This window comes from Girardinichthys multiradiatus, chromosome 2 (genome assembly GCF_021462225.1).
Source record: "Girardinichthys multiradiatus isolate DD_20200921_A chromosome 2, DD_fGirMul_XY1, whole genome shotgun sequence".
In the NCBI taxonomy this organism is placed as follows: Eukaryota; Metazoa; Chordata; class Actinopteri; order Cyprinodontiformes; family Goodeidae; genus Girardinichthys; species Girardinichthys multiradiatus.
In genome coordinates, this window is record NC_061795.1 from 30,468,470 (window position 1) to 30,488,835 (window position 20,366).

The window sequence follows — 20,366 nt, forward strand, 5'->3', positions numbered from 1 at the left end:
GGGAGTAAGGATTCCAAAACAATAAAAAGCAGAGCGAAGCTGTATATACACTTGTATGTGGCAGTCATTTATTCGGTCATCCCTCGCTTCATTTCTCATCTATCTTCTTTCCTTCTCTACCCATCACTTTATGATCCTTATTTGAATTCTTTTGTGTCACTTGTTCCCGACACCCTCCTCTGTGATTAGTCTCTCTTATGTTAGAGCCTCTGCTGTTCAGAGTGCAGCTGTGACATTTATGTTCAGGCAAATATGTGAGGAAATTATTATAAATTAATATTGTGTTTGTGTTTTGCCCCAAGGAAACAATGTTTGCTTTTGAAGAGGAGAGTGTTATGAGCGGGAAGGGACGCTGTCCGTACGACCCCAACAGTTCCTGCATGTCAACAATGTGCAGTAAGACATAACTAATCATTCAATTTCAAATTTCAGCATTAGCTGAGCTAAAAGTAGTCTTCATTTCAGTTCACTTTCAAGTAGAACTAATTCACTTCTTAAAAGTAAATACTGCCACCCTGTGGCCAATATCCTATCAGTACTTTGAATTTATTGAAAACGTTTGCATTCTTTCTCTTTCTTTCTGTGTTATTTAGGAGGAGAGCTCTATATTGGCCTGTACACTGACTACTGGGAGAATGATGGTGCTTTGTGTCGACTCAACAACAACACTTTCACACGCACAGAAAGAAACGACAGGCAGCAGCTCAATGGTTGGTTGACTTAAAAAGAACATTACATTTCTTCATGAATGCCATTAAATTATAATAAGTGATTCTGAGGGAGTCCAGTTTATCACACAAAACAGATTTGATCATTTTTGGCATGTAAAAACTATATCTGGGGTTTCCTGCAGACTTGCCAATATTTAGTATTTAGGGACTTTTATGGTCAGTCGCAGTCAGAGTTCTTATAAGCAATTTCTCACTGGTTTCAAAAGGCCTTACTGCTGTTATGACCTGGCTGATAGGGCTATGGATTAAGCAAAGCTTAGAAGAAGTTCAACAGAAGAGAAACTACTCATATGGGAACCTAAATCTGAAATTAATGGAAACACCAATAATCAGTTTGATTAATTTGAAGAACAGGATGCAAATGGAATACTGTCTCTACTTTGATACAAGATTCAAATGTTAAATACAGTGCCTCGCAAAAATATACAAATTTTAACTTTCCAAACTTTGTCACATCACAACCACATTTTTATGTGATAGATAGAAAGTAGTGCATATGTGTATATAAATGGCAGATTCATTTTTTTTAATCTGAAAAGTGTGGTGTGCATATATCTTTACTCCCCCTGAGTTATCTTTGCAAAACCACCCTTCGCTCCAATAACTATAGTTCTTTTTGAAGTTTGTTTCAAGTTTTTAACAGCTATTAACACAATTTTCCAGGATTTCAGTATTATCTTAACAGCTCTGATAGGTTTTAGTGTCCCCACTGAAGAACAGCATCCCTGCAGCTTGATGTTGCCATCACCACGTTTAACTGTGAGGATAGTGTGTTCAGGGTTTGCTGGTATGCTGAAAATATCAATTTAACTAGATTTTATTCTGGGATATCAGAGTTAATGGGCTGTATACAAATGCACACCAGACGTTAACATTTTGTTTAAATTTGAAAACAGTTTATCTTTTTTTCATTCACTTTACACTTATGTACCAATGTGTGTCTGTAACATGAACTCGTAATAAAACACACTGAAGTCTGTGGATGTAAAATAACAAAATGTGAAATGGTTCAAGGGGTATTTATACTTTAAATAAAAAAAAAACATAGTTAAGTCCTTACAACAATGAAAATGTTTTTCATTTTGTTTTTTTAACTTTTTTAATGAAACATTCTTCCTGTAGAACCTAAGTTTGTGGGTTCAGCAGTTATCCCCGACAACGATGACAGAGATGATGATAAAGTTTACTTCTTCTTCACTGAGCGGGAGACTGACGGGGAAGGAGTGAACCGGGGAGTCCTTACCCGCATTGGGCGAATGTGTGCGGTGAGAATGCCTATATCATTAAAAATGACTGTAAGCATAATTTGGTCAATTCTAAGAGGTAAAATCACAATCTGAACCGGTTTCATCTCTCAGAATGACCAAGGAGGACAGAGAATGCTGGTGAACAGATGGAGCTCTTTTCTGAAAACTCGCCTCATCTGCTCTGTGCCTGGACCAAATGGCATTGATACACACTTTGATGATCTTGGTAAGGATATAGCAATATGTTTTATCTGCCATCAAAGATCGAGCACACATAATTATCTATGAGGAATGGATATTAAGTTGCACAATATCAAAAGAATTGCCAAAACTTTTGTCTGTTTTGTTTTAGAGGATGTGTTTGTGCTCACCAAGAAAGATGAAAAGAACCCAGAGATTTTTGGCCTCTTTAGCACAACAAGGTGAGTGAAGGGTGCCTCCAAAATTACATATACAGTATATTCTTTATCCATTAAAATCATCATTAAACCTTCTCTTACAGTACCGTGTTTAAGGGCTATGCAGTGTGCATGTATCACATGGAAGACATAAGAGCAGGCTTCAATGGACCATTTGCCTACCGGGAAAGACTTGAGCATCACTGGACGCCCTATGAGGGCAGAGTCCCCTACCCTCGACCTGGATCTGTGAGCCTTTAATCTTTTATAAGATATAATAGACATAATTACCAGATTGCCCAACATTATTCTCTCTCAACGCTCTCCATTTCACCCAGTTTGTATCCACAATAGATGTCCTGTCAAGCAAACAATGTTGAAAGAATATTAGGCAGCTTTTCTGAATGCCCAAACAGTTGTAGCTGCTCAACAATTCACACCAGGGATAATCTGAATCTGACTAATGAATTTCTTTTTTCTTCATGCACTGCCAAGTGCTGATGAAGTAATTAGTATTCTTTTGTCTGCTGGTAAATCTCCCCATCTCTATTTATTTCTGATAACCCATCTTGTTAACAGTGTGCCAGTAAAGTGAATGGCGGAGGCTTCTCAAGCTCAAAGGAGTTTCCAGATGAGGTTTTGCGGTTTGTGCGCTCTCATCCTGTGATGTACCGTCCAGTCCTTCCACGTCACCACAGACCTATTCTCCTGCAGACAGAGCCAGGCAGAAGAAAGCTGACCCAAATCGCAGTAGACCGGGTCCAAGCACAAGATGGACACTACCATGTTCTTTACATTGGCACTGGTAAAACATAAAGTATCATGCTATACAAAAGTGTAAGATTTAGAAATTGTTAGTCTGAAATTAAAAGACTAAAGACTACAGATTTGCTATATTGTAAATTTACCAACAAGAGATTTTTCGATTTTTACAAACTGATTGCACAATATAGCAAGAGCATTAACATTTCATTGTCTATAAATCATTTAAAGGAGCAACAATGCAGCCTAACTGTTTTCCGTTGTTAGATGACTCTGTGGTTCTGAAAGTTATCACCATCTACAACAAAGACACAGACACTATAGAGGAGGTGTTGCTGGAGGAGCTGCAAATTTTCAAGGTACTTCGTATTTCATATAAAAATCTTTTCAGGCTGAACACATATAAACTGGACTTGGCTGTGGTATTTGCTTGGCTTACTGACATAGGAGGTATAACTCTTACTTCAGGGGCACAATGTGACAGGTTTGAGTGATGGAAGACAATTAAAAAGAAAATATTTAATTGTTATTTTATATGTGTGACTAGGTGTTTGTGTTACAAATCAAAAACTGGTTTTCTATTTTGTTTGCCACAAAGACTATAAATATAATGTAACTATGAAGTGATGAAAGCGCATACAAATTCAATTACATTCCTGGACAAGTTCAGCTATTAGAAAAACTCCTGAGGCACTTGTAACCTACAAGATGGAACAGGTTTTACATTGAAAAGAGACTCTGTGGTTTGAAAATCCACCTCTTCAACAAGCTTGGCTTACATGACAGGTTCACCTTAGCAAGAGAGCAACTGTTATTGGTGTCTGACTGCATGCATAACAGGAAAAAAATACTCTTGTCGTCTTCCGATTTATCTGGGACAGGGTCACAGGGGCGGCATACTTAGCAGAGACGCCCAGACTTCCCTCTCCCCAAACAACTCTGCCAGCTACTCTGGGGGGACCCAATCCTTGGCCAGCTGAGTGACATAGTCCCTCCAGCATTCCTGGGCCTTCCCTGGGCCTCCTCCTGGTGGGACGTGCTTGGAACACCATCCGGGGGAGGCGTCCAGGAGGCATCCAAGCCACCTCAGCTGACTCCTCTCGATAAGGAGGAACAGTGGCTCTACTCTGAGCCCCTCCTGGATGACCAAACTCCTGAACCTATCTCTAAGAGAGTGCCCGGCCACCTTACAGTAGAAGCTCATTTCAGCCGCTTGTATCTAGGATCTCGTCATGATCTCAGTCATGAACCAAAGTTCATGCCCATAGGTGAGGGTAGAAACATAGACTTATCGGTAAATCGAGAGCTTCGCTTTTCAACTTAGCTCTCTCTTCACCACAACGAACAAATGCAGCGTCCTTATTACTGCGGCAGCTGCACCGATCCATCTGTCGATCTCCCACTCCATTCTCCCCTCACTCATGAACAAGACCCAGAGATACTTGAGCTCCTCCACTTGAGGCAGGAGCTCCTCTCAAAACAGAAGATGGCAAGCCACCCTTTTCCCGTCGAGAACCATGGCAATGCTTAGAGGAGCTCATCCTCATCCCAGCCGCTTCACACTCGGCTGCGAACCGCCCCAGTGCATGCTGTAGGTCTTGGCTAGAGGGAGCAAAAAAAAGAAACGAAATCCACTGGTCCCCAAACCAGACCCCCTCCGGCCCTTGGTTGTGCCTAGAAACCCTGTCCATGAAAGTTATGAACAGGACCAGTGACAAAGGGCCGCCCTGCCGGAGTCCAGCATGCACCGGGAACAGGTCCAACATAGTGACGGCAATGTAGACCAAACTCCTGCTCTGCTTGTACAGAAACTGGATCGCCCCTAATAAAAGGCTCCTGACTCTGTACTCCTGGAGTGCTCCCCAAAGGGCACCACAAGGGACATGGTCGAATGCCTTCTACATGTCCACAAAAACACATGTGGACTGGTTGGGAAAACTCCCATGAACCATCGAGCACCCTGTAGAAGGTGTAGATCTGGTATAGTGTTCCATGGGTGGAACAAAAACCACACTGTTCCTCCTGAAGCAGAGATTCGACTATCAGCTGGACTGTCCTCTCCAATACTCTGGCAAAGGCCTTCCCAGAGAGGCTGAGGAGTGTGATCCCTCTGTAGTTGGAACACACCCTCCGGTCCCCCTTCTTGTGCATGAGGACCACAACCCTGCTCTGCCAGTTCAGAGACACTGCCCCCCGACTGCCATGCAATGTTGTTGAGGCGTGTAAATGGCCATGGCAGCCCCAGACCATCCATAGACTTGAGGTACTTAAGGCAGATCTCATCCACCCCCGAAGCCTTGCCACTGTGGGGAAAGAAACTCACCATAGGTAAATGTGTGTTGTGTGAAATGCATGAAATGGGTGATTACACTTCTCAAGTCCAATTAAAATTCTGGACAATTACCATCCAAGTAAATGCGGAGATTTATTGAAAACCCTTTTTTGGACTTTTGCATTTACCTGTTTTGAATTTAAAAGTTTTACCGTAATCAGTTATAATTAGTGGCTTCCAATGTTTTGCCTTGACCTTCAACATAACAGAAACTTTAACATATATGTTGCTAGGATTTTAGACCAAAATAAAGTAGTACATAAATGTGAAGTGTAAAGAAAAAAAGATACATAGATTTCAAAATAAACAAATCAAAATCTGAAAAAAACAGCATGCATTTCCTGGAGTTCTGCCCTTGAGTTTATGTGCAGTATGAAATGTCCTGGGCAGAAATAACATTATTCTTGTTCTTACCACCTCAAATATGAAAACACATACTACCGATCAAAAGTTGTAGATACACTTAATGGGTTTCCTTATTTTCATGACTATTTACATTGTAGATTCTCAAAAAAGACAACAAAACTATGAATGAACTCACATGGATTTATATAGTAAACAAAAGGTGTGAAATAACTGTAAACATTTTTATATTTTAGATTCTTCATAATAGCCACCATTTGCTTTTGTTACTGCTTTGCTCTCTTTGCATTTTTTCCATGAGCCTCATGAGGTGGTCACCTGAAATGGTTTTTCAAAGAGTCTTGAAAGAACTTCCCAGAGGTGCAATGAGAAATGGCAAAAGGTTATTATTTCAGCCATCACAGCAAAGGGTGGCTACTTTAAGTATTCTAAAATATAAAATATAATTAAAGTTCTTTCACAATTTTTCATTTACTAAATAATTTCATATGTGTTCATTCACAGTTTTGACGCCATCAGTGAGAATCTACAGGGGTTAGACAATGAAACTGAAACATCTGTCATTTTAGTGTGGGAGGTTTCATGGCTAAATTGGACCAGCCTGGTAGCCAGTCTTCATTGATTGCACATTGCACCAGTAAGAGCAGAGTGTGAAGGTTCAATTAGCAGGGTAAGAGCACAGTTTTGCTCAAAATATTGAAATGCACACAACATTATGGGTGACATACCAGAATTCAAAAGAGGACAAATTGTTGGTGCACAACTTGCTGGCGCATCTGTGACCAAGACAGCAAGTCTTTGTGATGTATCAAGAGCCACGGTATCCAGGGTAATGTCAGCATACCACCAAGAAGGATGAACCACATCCAACAGGATTAACTGTGGACGCAAGAGGAAGCTGTCTGAAAGGGATGTTCGGGTGCTAACCCGGATTGTATCCAAAAAACATAAAACCACGGCTGCCCAAATCACGGCAGAATTAAATGTGCACCTCAACTCTCCTGTTTCCACCAGAACTGTCCGTCGGGAGCTCCACAGGGTCAATATACACGGCCGGGCTGCTATAGCCAAACCTTTGGTCACCCATGCCAATGCCAAATGTCGGTTTCAGTGGTGCAAGGAGTGCAAATCTTGGGCTGTAGACAATGTGAAACATGTATTGTTCTCTGATGAGTCCACCTTTACTGTTTTCCCCACATCCGGGACAGTTACGGTGTAGAGAAGCCCCAAAGAAGCGTATCACCCAGACTGTTGCATGCCCAGAGTGAAGCATGGGGGTGGATCAGTGATGGTTTGGGCTGTCATATCATGGCATTCCCTTGGCCCAATACTTGTGCTAGATGGGCGTGTCACTGCCAAGGACTACCGAACCATTCTTGAGGACCATGTGCATCCAATGGTTCAAACATTGTATCTTGAAGGCGGTGCCGTGTATCAGGATGACAATGCACCAATACACACAACAAGACTGGTGAAAGATTGGTTTGATGAACATGAAAGTGAAGTTGAACATTTCTCATGGCCTGCACAGTCACCAGATCTAAATATTATTGAGCCACTTTGGGGTGTTTTGGAGGAGCGAGTCAGGAAACGTTTTCCTCCACCAGTATCACGTAGTGACCTGGCCACTATCCTGCAAGAAGAATGGCTTAAAATCCCTCTGACCACTGTGCAGGACTTGTATATGTCATTCCCAAGACAAATTGACGCTGTATTGGCCGCAAAAGGAGGCCCTACACCATACTAATAAATTATTGTGGTCTAAAACCAGGTGTTTCAGTTTAATTGTCCAACCCCTGTACATACAATGTAAATGGTTATGAAAAAAAACAAAACAATTAAATGAGAAAGTGTTTCTAAAACCTTTGATTGGTAGTATATTTCTCTGTTGTAAGATTAAAGGTTGCAGACCTTTAATCTTATAAATACAGCACTCTTGTAAATACCTAAGAAATTTGTTACAGAACATTAGTGAACAAACAGCACCATGACGAATAAGAAACAAATATGACAGGTATGGATAATTGGGGAAGTTAAAATAGAATAGAAAATTGGCAGAAAGCCTTAACTGAAATAATATTCTAGAAATGCCAGCTCTGTTTATTTATACTATATCATGGTGATCCTATTCAGTTTTTATTTTTGAATCCAAAAACTGCATTTTCTTTACAGGTACCAGCTCCAATCAGAGAGATCATAATATCACCAAAAAGGGTAAGATAATCTTAAAATATTTCTTAAGTATCTACAGAATATGCAGTTTCACAGTTCTGCCACAAGATGACAACAGTGGAACAATTTATGAAACAAGACAGTGACACATTTATATGCACTCTAGCCTAGTTGAGCATTTAGTTCTATTTTTGGTTAAGTGTCTCAGTTGTATGAGAACTAGACAGAGTTTCCAGAGAAACTAATTAGATGATGATCTATATCTTTGGCTCCACAGCAACAGCTGTATGTTGGGTCAGAAGTGGGTGTTGCTCAGGTCAGACTACATCAGTGTGACCTCTATGGTTCAGCATGTGCTGACTGTTGCCTGGCAAGAGATCCATACTGTGCCTGGGATGGTCTCACCTGCTCCAGATATTACCCTGCTGGAGTTTACACCAAGAGGTAACAGCACACACACTTGCACAGCAGATGACATAAACTGCTCACACCATTATCAGTGAATCTTCCTGCCCTAAGAGTCACAAGGCTGCGATCTTGGTTTACCAAATCATTATCACTCACAGATATGACAGTCAGGAGTTATGTAAGACCTATAACTATGCATCTGATCCCCTGTCCCTTCCTTTCTTCTTTCCCTTCTTCCCTCTCCCACCTGTAATTTTTGTCTTTCAGTGTCTTTCATCTAGTGCTCATTTATTACATGTTAAAATGATTCCATCTTTGGGTTTCTTTTTGCAGCAGACGATTCAGACGACAGGATGTTCGCCATGGCAACGCCGTACAGCTGTGCAATGGACTGTCAATTGATGGTTAGTATATAAAATGACTGAAATGTGTTGTATGTATATGTGTGTATCAGTATCAAAACAAACTATGGGGCAAAAAGAATCTCTTCATGTGGCATTTTGGTTGGAGGTTACTGTAAGGTCAGCGTGCAATTGTACCCACACAAGCACACATGCGCACATACACACGCACACATGCGCACACACACACCCCCTAATACACACACACACACACAAAATAAAGGACTGAGTGGTAGGACTGATAGCAATGGACTGCAGTGACCTTTCGTTATGTGGCTAATGTAAAGCTGATGGTTTTTTCTGCAATGGTGTGTGTGTGTAGATGAACAATGGCAGAGGGCTGAGGAGAGGCTAATATACAGCATTGAGAGCAACACCACTTTACTGGAATGTGTCCCTCGATCACTTCAAGCCAAGGTCCTCTGGTTCTTAGAGAAAGAAGGGGAAAAACATGAGGTATGTTAAAATTCCTATTATCATTTCCACTTATATTTTTGTATAATAACAGCTCTATAACAATAGATTTGTACAACTTGTTTTTCTATCAGTGCAGTGGAATTTTGGAGCTGAATTTTATGTAATGCATACAGGGAGGGGCATGTCTGAAAAAGTTAATTTCAGGATTAAAAATGAATTACATATGTAAATGTTTTATACACACAATGATGTATTTCAAGTGTTTATTTCTGGTAACTTTGAAGATTTTGTCTTACAGCCAATGGAAATCCAAAATTCAGTGTTTCAGAAAGAAATAAAAATTCTCTAAAATGCTAAATTTAGTTTCTGCTGGAAAGAGGTTTTTTTTTTTCGTACTGTGCAACAGTCAAGTCCTTTTTCTCCTTTCTGATGTTGTCTCTGGTTCCAGCGTGGCTTAACACTGTCATTCATTTTGGTCGGATACACCGACTGGGTTGCACAGTTCAACATGCGCAGCTCTGATGTCACCCAGGATTATAGAACCCATGGAAACCAAACTTTAATTGCCATTTTCAGCGTGTCTCACGAGACAATGCAACAGAGGCGCATATCTGGAGCGACAGAAACTTGCAGGCGAGTTACTTTTTTCCTCCACACGGCCATTCCCAGAAGAGCTTGAAAGCTGGAATTCTGTTTGATACAAGAAGGTCAAGAGATTCATATACCGATCGAAGACCCCGCTGACACTCCAGCGCAGATGAAAACCCACAGAGGTTTGTTTCCAAGGAGATGAGTTTCCTCCTTTTTGATTCAGTCGACTGCAACGGTTCCTCATATTTTCCCATTTTGGATGGATGAGAAGTTTACCATTTTTGAGTTGATCACAGATGCGTATCACTCTGGTCCCCTCCCTCTAGTTTTTTTTTTTTTCAGACCTACCCATCCTCAACCGGTGAAGGGAAGAAATCAACGTCAAAGTAATCTAGTTCATTTTTTTCATATTAAATTGGATAGGTGTATGTAGAGGTCTGGGCAGAGTGGAGTATAGTTTAAGGTGATTTAGAATCACCAGTAGTTAGTCCAAGGTATCAACTTGTTGCATGGAATACTGATTGAAGTGTTTTATGCTGAGATTTTGATTTGCTGTGCAAGTGAAGTTTGATCGTGGAGCGTGGATGCGATCAGCAAGGTGCGTGTGTTATTTCCCGGCTGATCCCAAATGAGCCAGGAGTTAGAAGTTGGACTTCTAAAGTGTTTCATTCAAAGCAGCTGTGGTCTGATCCTTGTGGCCTGACCACTCCTTTGTCCTAGTTTTATTACTGCAGTTTTTCCACTGAGTTCCCGCCTCAGAGTTTTATGACCCTTTGTTCGAGATTTGGGGCATCTACCAACTGATCGCCGAAAATCAAGACATCAGCACACCAGGAGGGCTTCTCTTTTCAAGTTAACCCAAATTGCACATTTTGTTTATAAAGCTGCTGGTTTGATCTTCATAGACCCTCAATGCGAATATATTTTATTTTATCATTATTATTAGGTAGTCATTTTATCCCCTTTGTGTAGAATTGTGCTTTGAGTTAGTTAGGTGAAGGTTTTTTTGGACTAGAGTAGTAATTATATCAGGGCTATAAGGTTTCAATACATTTTCACATATATATGAGTGAAGCGTTTGTGTTTATTTAGTGCAAGAGTGATTTATCTGTCAAAATAAGGTCAAAGTTCCCCCACTGACTGGTGAAGCGGCTGATTAAACAGTGACATTGAGCGTGGTTTTGGTTAATAATTTCAGTTATTAATAATGAACTAATTGTAATTATTAAGTGCACTGAGCCCATAATCACAACACTAGAGGACATCTCTGATTTCTATTCGTAAGCAATGATTTTTGTTTGAGAAAACTATTTTCCTGAATTACAATTTTCAATTATAAATTTTGATAAATGTTCATTAACCAATAATCATAATCCTTACAACACAAGAAATGTGACATATGTATGTTCATTGCCCATTCCCTGGTTACATCTGTGTGTGTTGGCTCCTAAAGCACTGACTTTTGCCACAATCCACAACTTGTGTATCACCCCTAAACCTTTATATGGCCTTTACTTCTGTTCTCTTAAGGATGCAGTATCCCTGTTGCTAGTGCATCTTTTTTACAAAAATCTTTCCTCCACTAAACGTTCCAAAAATGTGTCTGGATAACATGGCTGCATTGAGTCTGCGCCCAGGATATGTTCTTATACAGGAAAAGGGTCCGGATGTACCACTTACACTTTGGAAAATAAAACGTCAGACAATTTTAGTCTCACATTTCTGACTTTATAATGTAAGAGGATAACCTAGTTTCATAATTGTACATTTATGCCTTTAATCGTGGAAAATATAATTTGTTTTCTTGCAAATGCATTTTGAGTGCAGAGAATGTTTTTCCCATAAATATGTGAAAACTAATCTTTCCGAGTTTTTTGTTAGAATTTTTTTCTTTTATCTTTATTGGTCATAATACTCATAAAGTGCACTAGTCATTGGTTTGAATAAGCTAAAAGTGCCAGCCCTCCTTGAGTCTAAATGTAAAATTGATTTTTCAATTATGATTCTCCCTAAGAGATGTGCTAGTGCAGCAGTGATGCCATTTATTCCTAAATGCCCTTACTTAAATAACATTTCTTTGCCTTTGTATAGGTTCAAGGTGATGAATGGGTCATCATGACATCTCACGGGCTGCTGTTCTTACACGTGAGAAGCTCTGATGCTGGCGTGTATGTGTGTCAGACTGTGGAACATGGATATGTACACACATTGCTACGGATTAACCTCCATGTGCTCCAAGCGGAGAGGCTGGAGTCGGCAATGCGCAAGGCTAACGACGAAGAGCGAGATGGAGTTTCGGCTCAATGCCACTCCATCCTAGTCCCTCCATCTGCACCAAGCGTCAGCCCCCGATCTCTGCAACCACCCTCAATCCCAGCCCCTAACTCTAGGCTCTGGTACAAGGAGTTCCTTCAACTAATTGGTTACGGCGATGCTCAGAAAGTGGAAGAATATTGCGAGAGAGTGTGGTGCTCTGATAAGAAACGCAAAAAGACCAAAAGGAAGTATGTTTCTTTGGGTGGTGAGAAGAGAGGAAAAGGAAGGGGAGAGGAGAACTCCCACAGAGCTCCCAGGCACACCTTTGACACCTGATGATAACAAAGACTCACTGCACATATGCACACGCATACATACACTGTCTAAAGCTCATACTCCCTCGGTGTTCACACCATGTAAGAGGTATTCGTTTTATTTTCAACAAGAGCTGCAAGAGAAAAACAGTAGCAGATTGCCTTACAATCGTAGCTACATTTACCACTGAGGTCTTTTCTGCTTACTCTGTCACATCTTGTCTTTTTCTGTGTGATCTACACCTATCATTTGCTGCAGATCTTGGAGGAACACCACAAGCATCACTGTTAATACAGAAAAGAGACTGTCATGGGACGAGATGGACAAGATTGTGTAAAGTTTCCTCCGATCAGAAAGACGCCATGTAAGCGGATCAATTCAAACCCTGCAAGACTTCTTTAAAGCTCTGCCTTTCTCCACCCTTCACTGAGTGGCGGGAAATGACATTTTCTGTAAGATATAAGAAAAAAAAACAATGGTGTTAAACAAAATTTTTAGAAGCATGGTAAATTATTTCCCCTGTTTTTACTTTGAGGTATTTTAAGTAACATTGTCAAAAACTTGAAGATAGATGGTTGTTCTGTTTGTCAGAAGGGTATGAGGTAATTGAATGAGATTGCAACGATAGCTGCAGTATGTGTGGTTAGAATGGCCACTAGAATGTAGAGTTGAAACAAGATGCTTACATACACAGTATAACAAGGTACACAAAGCTTTTAACTTTATTTTCTCACTGTCTGGCATTAAATCAGTTTAAACCTTTTTTGTTTTAGGTCAGTTAGGATTATCAAAGGTATTTATATTTGCTAAATGTTAGAATAAAGAAGAGGTGATTTTCTTAGGGAATTCATATTGCTTTCTTTAAATTCAGAAGTTCACACAAATGTCCTTAGTATTAGGTAGCATTACCCTTAAACTACATGACCTCGGTCAAATGTTTTAGGTATCCTTCCACAAGCTTTTCTCTATAGTTTTCTGAAATGTATTGCCCATTCCTCCTCAAAGAACTGGTAATGTTTTTAGGCAGCCTTGCTTACACTCTACATCAAATTTTCTAAGGGTCTGAGATCAGGGCTTTGTGATGACCATTTCAAGACATCTGACTTTGTTGTCCTTAAGCCATTTACTCTAATTTATTGGTATGTTTGGGGTCATTGTCCATTTGGAAAACCCATCTGCATCCAAGCTTTAACTTTATAGCCGATGTCCTGAGTTTTTACCTAAATACTTCCACATAAAGTTCTTTTTGCATGGTCCCATCTATTTTGTTGAGGACACCAGTCCCTCATGCAGCAAATGACCCCTACAGTTGAGAAGGTGTTGTCATACTTGCAAGCTTCCAAATTTTTCCTTCAAATATAAAGATGGTCATTATGGCTAAACACTCAAATTTTTGTTTCATCAGATCAGACATTGTATCTTCAAAAAAAGAGGTCTCTGTCTGTGAGTGCATCTGCAAACTGTAATCTGCTTTTTTATGTTGGTTTTAGAATAATGGCTTCTTGTTTGCTGAGTGGAATTTTACTCCATGTTAGTGCAGGACTCGTCTCGCTCTCTAATCAGTTTCAGCCAGCATCTTTAAAAGGTCTCTTCCTTTTGTTCTGGTGTTGATGCACACATTTTGAACCAAAAATAAATTAATCTCTGAGACTCAGAACCTCTTCTCTTTAGGTATGATGGTTGGACATTTTCATGCTGTTTGTATCTTCGTATAAGTCGTTGAAGAAAACACCGTCAGGCATGTGGTGATTGCACCCAAGGGTTAATCAAAATTTCAGAGGTCCAGAATTCTTTTCCAGATGTGCCTGATTTATTTATTTTTTTGTTACAATGATATCACATAAGGAAGCAGTAATGCCTTAAAATGCATCCACAGGTGTATCTCCAGTTAACTCAAACGTTATGAATTAACGTACCAGAATCGTAAAATACATTAAATCATCACCTGGACTAAAATGTCCTATAACTTCTGAATATGAAGAAAGTAATAAGAAGTGCTTAAAAACTCTCTCTCTCTTTTATCATTCTTGCATATAGCAGCTAGAACTACTTTTGGCAATCCTAAGTAAGCAGCAAACATTTATTCTAATTCAATATAACATTAATTTAACAGAGTGAGAAAAGAAATGTAATGTGTCCTTTGTACAGTGTATGTATTTATTTGGTTTCAAATGTAAGTTGCAATACCACTGTCATGGGTATTTTGAGGCATGTTTCAACTGTAACACCCCTGTCCCCCGTAAAGAAAATGCAAATACTGTTTATGCACTTGTAAAAGCTGAAACAATAGATGATAAATTGTCTTACCAGTGGATATTACTTGTTTTGTACTTATCTATTCTTACCACTGTTACAGCTGAACGTTTAATCAAGCGACACAGTTGTGCGTATTGTGTTTTGTATTTGTCTTAAAGATCTGGTTGTATCTGGTTACATCCGTATACTCAATTTGTAATTTTTTTCCTCCTCCTGTGACTTTTTGTATTCCAGACATCACCTTCTTTACAGTTGACAAACCTCCATCTGATCTTGCAGATGTGATGCATAATTATCATGAACAGTAAAATACAACATCCCATTTTTTGGGGGAAAATAAGAGACAAATAAATGTTAAAGCAGCCAATCTGGCATGTCTTTAGCAAGAGTTATGAATATTCATTCGGATCTGAGATGATAGAATTAAAGTCATGTTTTGGTTAAATGACTGTACTAGTTGTGCTAATTTCTGTACTCAGTAAGGTCATGTATGCTTTTTTTCCATTTGTGCATTATTTATTCATTTCTACCTTGATTGTTTTGACTGCATCTAAGACACATTCATACTGTGTTAAGACGTCTGTTGTATCTCCATCAAGAAATACAATCATTATAATCCTTAAATATTTCAAAGGTAAAACCTCAGTATTGTGAAAATTCTGTATATTTTACCCTTAACATGCCTGCAATTAAAACAGAACTACTTTCCTTTTTTGCTGTCACCTCTGTGGCTTAGAGAAAGAAATGATAAATGATATTCTGAGCTCACACACACATGTAAACTGGTAAAGATGCACACTGGTAAAAAAGAACATAAAGTTTGGCATGTTTTATTGCAGCACCACAATCTCACTGTGAAACATTTAGAAAATGTAAGCCCTTAATTTAAGAATACTTGATACCATGGGCGAATAGAATTCCAGGGTAAGAAATATATAGTTTTAACATAAGGGCGGCAGATTTGTGGCACAAATGTTTTACAAACCCTGTTTGTGGGCAGTACATATGAAGAAAGGGATCTTTGCACAACCTCTTGAGTCCTGGGACATCTCTAATACTCTCGTCTTTTCACCTCACACCACAATGTTCTGTAGGAATTAGGTCTGAGGACTGATATCCACGAAAGAAGGTTGATTTTGGCATCTGGCAAACCATTTCTGTGTTTAATTGGCCAAATGTTTTGGAGCATTATCCTGTTGAAATACCTACTGGTAACTTATGTCCAACTTTCTGGCAGATTTCTGACAGGTAATGTCTTCCAGAGATAGTCTAAGTGTTTACCAGTCCTTACCAGAATGGGATATGAACATTACCACCTAAAGCAGTTCTGGTTGATCTGTGGCTGTTCTATAATTTACTAACATAATCTCAAAAAGGTGAAGCAGTTCATTCAAACATTCACTGAAAAATACACAAAAAGGAGTATCAATATTATATTTAATAAACTGAAAAACAATAAAAAGTCATTTTACCATACATTTACAAACAAGGGAGAAGCTTTTGTCATCAAAAACAGCTGAAGTTCCTGTTCATGTTTTAGCTATAGCAATAATTCACCAGCATCGATAGCCTTAATGTATACATAGTGTTTGTTGAGTTTCAATTTGAAAGTTTCTCCTTTTTTGTCTGTAGGAATTTCTAGTTTTACTAAGGTTCAGATGTCTCCGTGTTAGGTGAGCTGCTAATCCTGAATTGACTCAAGGCAAAGGAGTAAGAATGCACACTTTCTGTCAAGTTTGTCTCTGTGTTGGCTCTGTTATGGTCTAATCACCTGCTGACAACTTGGAGACTTTTTAGTCCCCTGGCAAAGCTGAATAGGAAACTGAATTGGTGTAAATAAGTTTAATCCATGTTTAAAGGAATTGACGTAGGGTTATAATAAAAGAAAGAAGAGAAAATATGAACAGCCAACAACTAGTTTGAATTCTTCTTCCCTCCCTTACTAGGACTCCATAACTCATTCAAATTCTGTCTTTGTCCACCTGAGTCGGCGGGGTGCTGAAGGCGTCTGTGAATGGAATTCATGCTACTGATATATTCCACATGGCTACCATAGCAACAGGCTCTGAACCAGTTCAACTACCTTCCTCCTCAAAGCTCTCTCTTTTCTCTCTATCAAGTATAAATACTGTTAGTTTGATGCCTAGGTCTTTGGAGCCAGCTGTCAATGTAGTCACTGAATATGCATGTTCTAATGTGCACAAGCAGACTTATTATTTTGGATAGGCTCAAGTTGGCATTTGCCTTCTTGGAGGATGTTCTGATCCTGTACAGCTATGCCAGATGGCCTGCTTTTCAAACTAATAAAAGGCCATTTTGAATGTCTAAGAGTAACTACATATTTCAGGCAATTTAAGGAATACTGGGTCAGTATGCAAGCAAGATGTGATGAAATGCTATTAACCTTTTAACTGAACTACGAGATTAAAACATCAAATGTCATTTTATTGCCTAGTCTTTACACTTTTCTTCATCTCTGTGAAGATTATTCCTTTGTAACTGAAGGCCAAATTATCCCCCCTCTCAGAGCTGTTTCTGAGATTGTGTACCAGAACACTATATTTCAAGAGAAAATGTCACAAAGGAAGGAAGATGAAATTAGAAGTGGTAGAACATGAACAAAAATACGCGATCTATAAATGCTAAAGGCAGTACGTTCATACTTGCTTGCAACACCATTGCCAAATTTATCCCAACATCATGTCAAAATTAAACAGAGCAGCAATACACAAGAGAACTCTAAATTATTCAAAATTACAACATTATCAGGTAAACTTAGAACAGAAATACTACCTAAAGATGCTAAGATATTTGAAAAAAAAAAAAATAATAATAATAATAATAGTAAAATTTCTCTTCTGACTAAGTAACTAACTAGCCCAATTCTCCAGTCCTTTTTAACCTGGATTACTTTGTCCCTTAAACCCCTGAGAAGAACTCAATCCATATTTTAGTTTGTAGTCCCTTAAAACTGAGCCCTTTTTTATATAAATAATGGATAAAATCTGCCAATAATGTCAAATAAAACATAACATACTTTCTTCACCCTGGAAAAATGGAAAATGAATTTATGCACACCTTTTCTGGAAATAAGGCATAAACAGTTAACAACTCCAGCTGTTAGACCACAATCCAAACATTAGTAGTAAAATCCTTTATTTATTAATAACTTTCATATTTTGTCTAGCAGGGGTGCCAATAGAAAGTTTTGTATGGCCTCAGATAATTACCAGGCAAGACAATTGACACTCCCTTACAAAATGCCAGTCTCATATGTATTTTGCTCCATTTTCCTCAAGTCATGATGTCATCTGCTTGATTAATATGGCGGTGCACAAGGTTATTATGAAAACGATACTAATTTTAAAAGGATATTATGCTGTGAATAGAGATATTCATATAATATAATTGTTTGTTGTAACTCTAGTGTGTTTCAATAAAACATAATTAATGATAACAGCTGTTGCCACGTTACAGCTTTGCAGCGTACACATATAGTCAAAGCAAACTTGTGTCCATGAGGAGGGCTTGACCTTGTTAGGTTGGTATTGTGCAGTTGTTTAAAAGCTCATGTCAAAGTTTCTCTTATACCAGACTGGGTAAAAAGCCAAACATCTAACTCCTATACAAGAAGGAACAGCGCTGTCTTTAATCCTTGTAGCAACTTCACACTGATTGAACAGCTATTTTACTAAAACTCAGCCACCAATCAAACCTAGAGGTGAGTGCTGGAACCATACATCCACAAAGATCCATGCTGGTTCCATCAGTGTTGAATCAGCAATTCAAAATGAAAAGACTCACAAAGAGAAGACAGGGATGCAATTAGAAAAGTTTATTAGTGAAAATTTATTTCTTTGGCACTCGGACCCCAGTGGAAGACGTGAATGCTGAGAATGACATGCGCTTGAATGAACATCTTAGGGTTAGATTTAGAGATGTCTTCCCCTCCAAAAAAAAGGGGCCGAAGCTGGGGCCGAGGCCGGAAATGAGAAAGGAAGGGAAGTTATTGAGGTTTACAGAGATTCGAATAATGGGCGTGAAGAAGGGATGATTTGAGCCCAGAGGTTAGTGTGCCTGACAAGGCGTCGATGGGGCTGAAGATAAGAAGAAAGGAAAATAAATAATTAACGTTCTGAGCCTAGAGAGAAGGAAGAAGTTAGGCTGCCTGACAAGGCGTAGATGGGGCTGAAGATCTAAGAAAATAAAATAATTTACGATTGTGACTGTAGAAGAGAAAAATGAGGCGGAGACTGAGAAGAATAGGCGTGAAGATAGAACGGATATGTAGCTAAAGGATGTCATGGGATGAGGACCTAGGAGGATTAAAAAAGGTTAAATCAGCAAACTGATTAGAAGGAAGAGACAGATCTGAAAGGCCAACCACCACCAGTTAGTGCAGGAAGCTCATATCTAAGAGCTGGGAGATCGTTGAACAGCTAGCACAGAGTGGAAGTCTGGCGACCGTGGCTGAAGAAGGCCAACGGCTGAGTTGATGGAGCGAAGCTGTTTAAACGCTTGGGTTGCTGCTGTAGAGGCAGCTCTAATTCTAAGTAAGTGACTTGAGACCTGACTAGGAGGCGGGTTGTACTAGTCTAAAGATGCCTCAAAACCTAAAGAACAAGGAGGCGGACATGGGGGGCTCCTTCTAGAGTGAGAAAGAAGGGCATGCTGGGCGAGCTAAGTTTGCAATGTTTTAAGAGTATGTTTTAAGCATACTAGAAATGGGCAGAACGGGCCATTGAGGCGAACAATAGAGATGAAACATGGGCCTTTCCCTTTGGTATGTTAAGGTTGAGTTTGAAATGATCAGGATAGAACTTGAGGTCTGAGAAGGCTAAATTTCTAGAAAGAACTAACAAATTGATAGGAGAAGTAAATTCACCTAACCTGAGAAGCCCGTAGAAGGCTTGAACATCACAGGGTTAAGATTAGATATGTCTTCCCCCAAAAAATGCAGTGTAAGACTGAGCTGAAAGCTATACGAATGAAGGGGAAGAAGGGAGGCGAGAAGAGTGGAGAGCCTGATAGGTGCAGAAGAGGAAGGATGAGAAACTGGCTAAGGGACGAGGGAAAAGGAAACATAACAAGAAGATGAGTGTAAGGGCTAAGCAGAGCCTAACATGTGGAGGAGAAAGGATGATGCTGACTGAGCTTGGAGAGGGAATGGTACAACTTGATTGGAGTGGAGGATATAGAATCAGCTGAGCCTGACGAGGAGAACAGAGAGTGAGACCTATCGAGCATGGCAAGTCATGGAGGTGATGTGAGACAAACCTGACTAGGTATAGAGGGTGCGGACCTGAGCGAGCCCGACACGGAGTAGAGGGAAAAATATTGAATGCCTGACTAGGCAAGAGGATGAGAACTTGAAGAACCTGACGAGGCGAGCAGAAGATGAGACTTGGACGTGCCTGACAAGGCACGGAGAGGAAATGATGTAATCCTGATAAGGCATGGAGGCCTGACTGTAACTGACAAGGTAGTGAGTGAGGGATCGGTTTGTATGAAGGAGTGCGAGAAGGAAAAGAAATAGCTGCGCCTGACATACACTTGAAAGATTTTAATTAAAGGTTATGAGTTGTACTGGTTTCTCTTACCTTTATATGAATTTCATGAAAAGTTATTGTTTCTTCCATACCTCTGACTCTCTGAGGGGCTCACTGAGGGGCAGATGCACAACGCTGTTAGCAGTTGCTAAATGTGCAGACCTAATC

General features: G+C 39.6%; 1 protein-coding gene across 2 annotated transcripts in view; it reads left to right on the forward strand.

The window, feature by feature from the left end:
* Window positions 1–15,357, forward strand: part of sema3e (sema domain, immunoglobulin domain (Ig), short basic domain, secreted, (semaphorin) 3E) — a 35,312-nt gene extending 19,955 nt beyond the window's left edge. Inside the window, exons 5-17 of one of the 2 annotated variants that reach the window (XM_047350343.1) lie at window positions 303–396; window positions 594–710; window positions 1,854–1,996; window positions 2,090–2,204; window positions 2,331–2,400; window positions 2,481–2,625; window positions 2,956–3,181; window positions 3,406–3,497; window positions 8,006–8,047; window positions 8,283–8,449; window positions 8,750–8,817; window positions 9,137–9,270; window positions 11,914–15,357. In XM_047350343.1, coding sequence (XP_047206299.1) covers window positions 303–396; window positions 594–710; window positions 1,854–1,996; window positions 2,090–2,204; window positions 2,331–2,400; window positions 2,481–2,625; window positions 2,956–3,181; window positions 3,406–3,497; window positions 8,006–8,047; window positions 8,283–8,449; window positions 8,750–8,817; window positions 9,137–9,270; window positions 11,914–12,414 — 1,914 coding nt within the window. In that variant the 3' untranslated portion in view covers window positions 12,415–15,357. Of the gene's footprint in view, window positions 1–302; window positions 397–593; window positions 711–1,853; window positions 1,997–2,089; window positions 2,205–2,330; window positions 2,401–2,480; window positions 2,626–2,955; window positions 3,182–3,405; window positions 3,498–8,005; window positions 8,048–8,282; window positions 8,450–8,746; window positions 8,818–9,136; window positions 9,271–11,913 lie in introns of both variants that reach the window. The other variant, XM_047350336.1, reaches the window with a different exon arrangement.
* The last annotated feature ends 5,009 nt before the right edge of the window (window positions 15,358–20,366 follow it).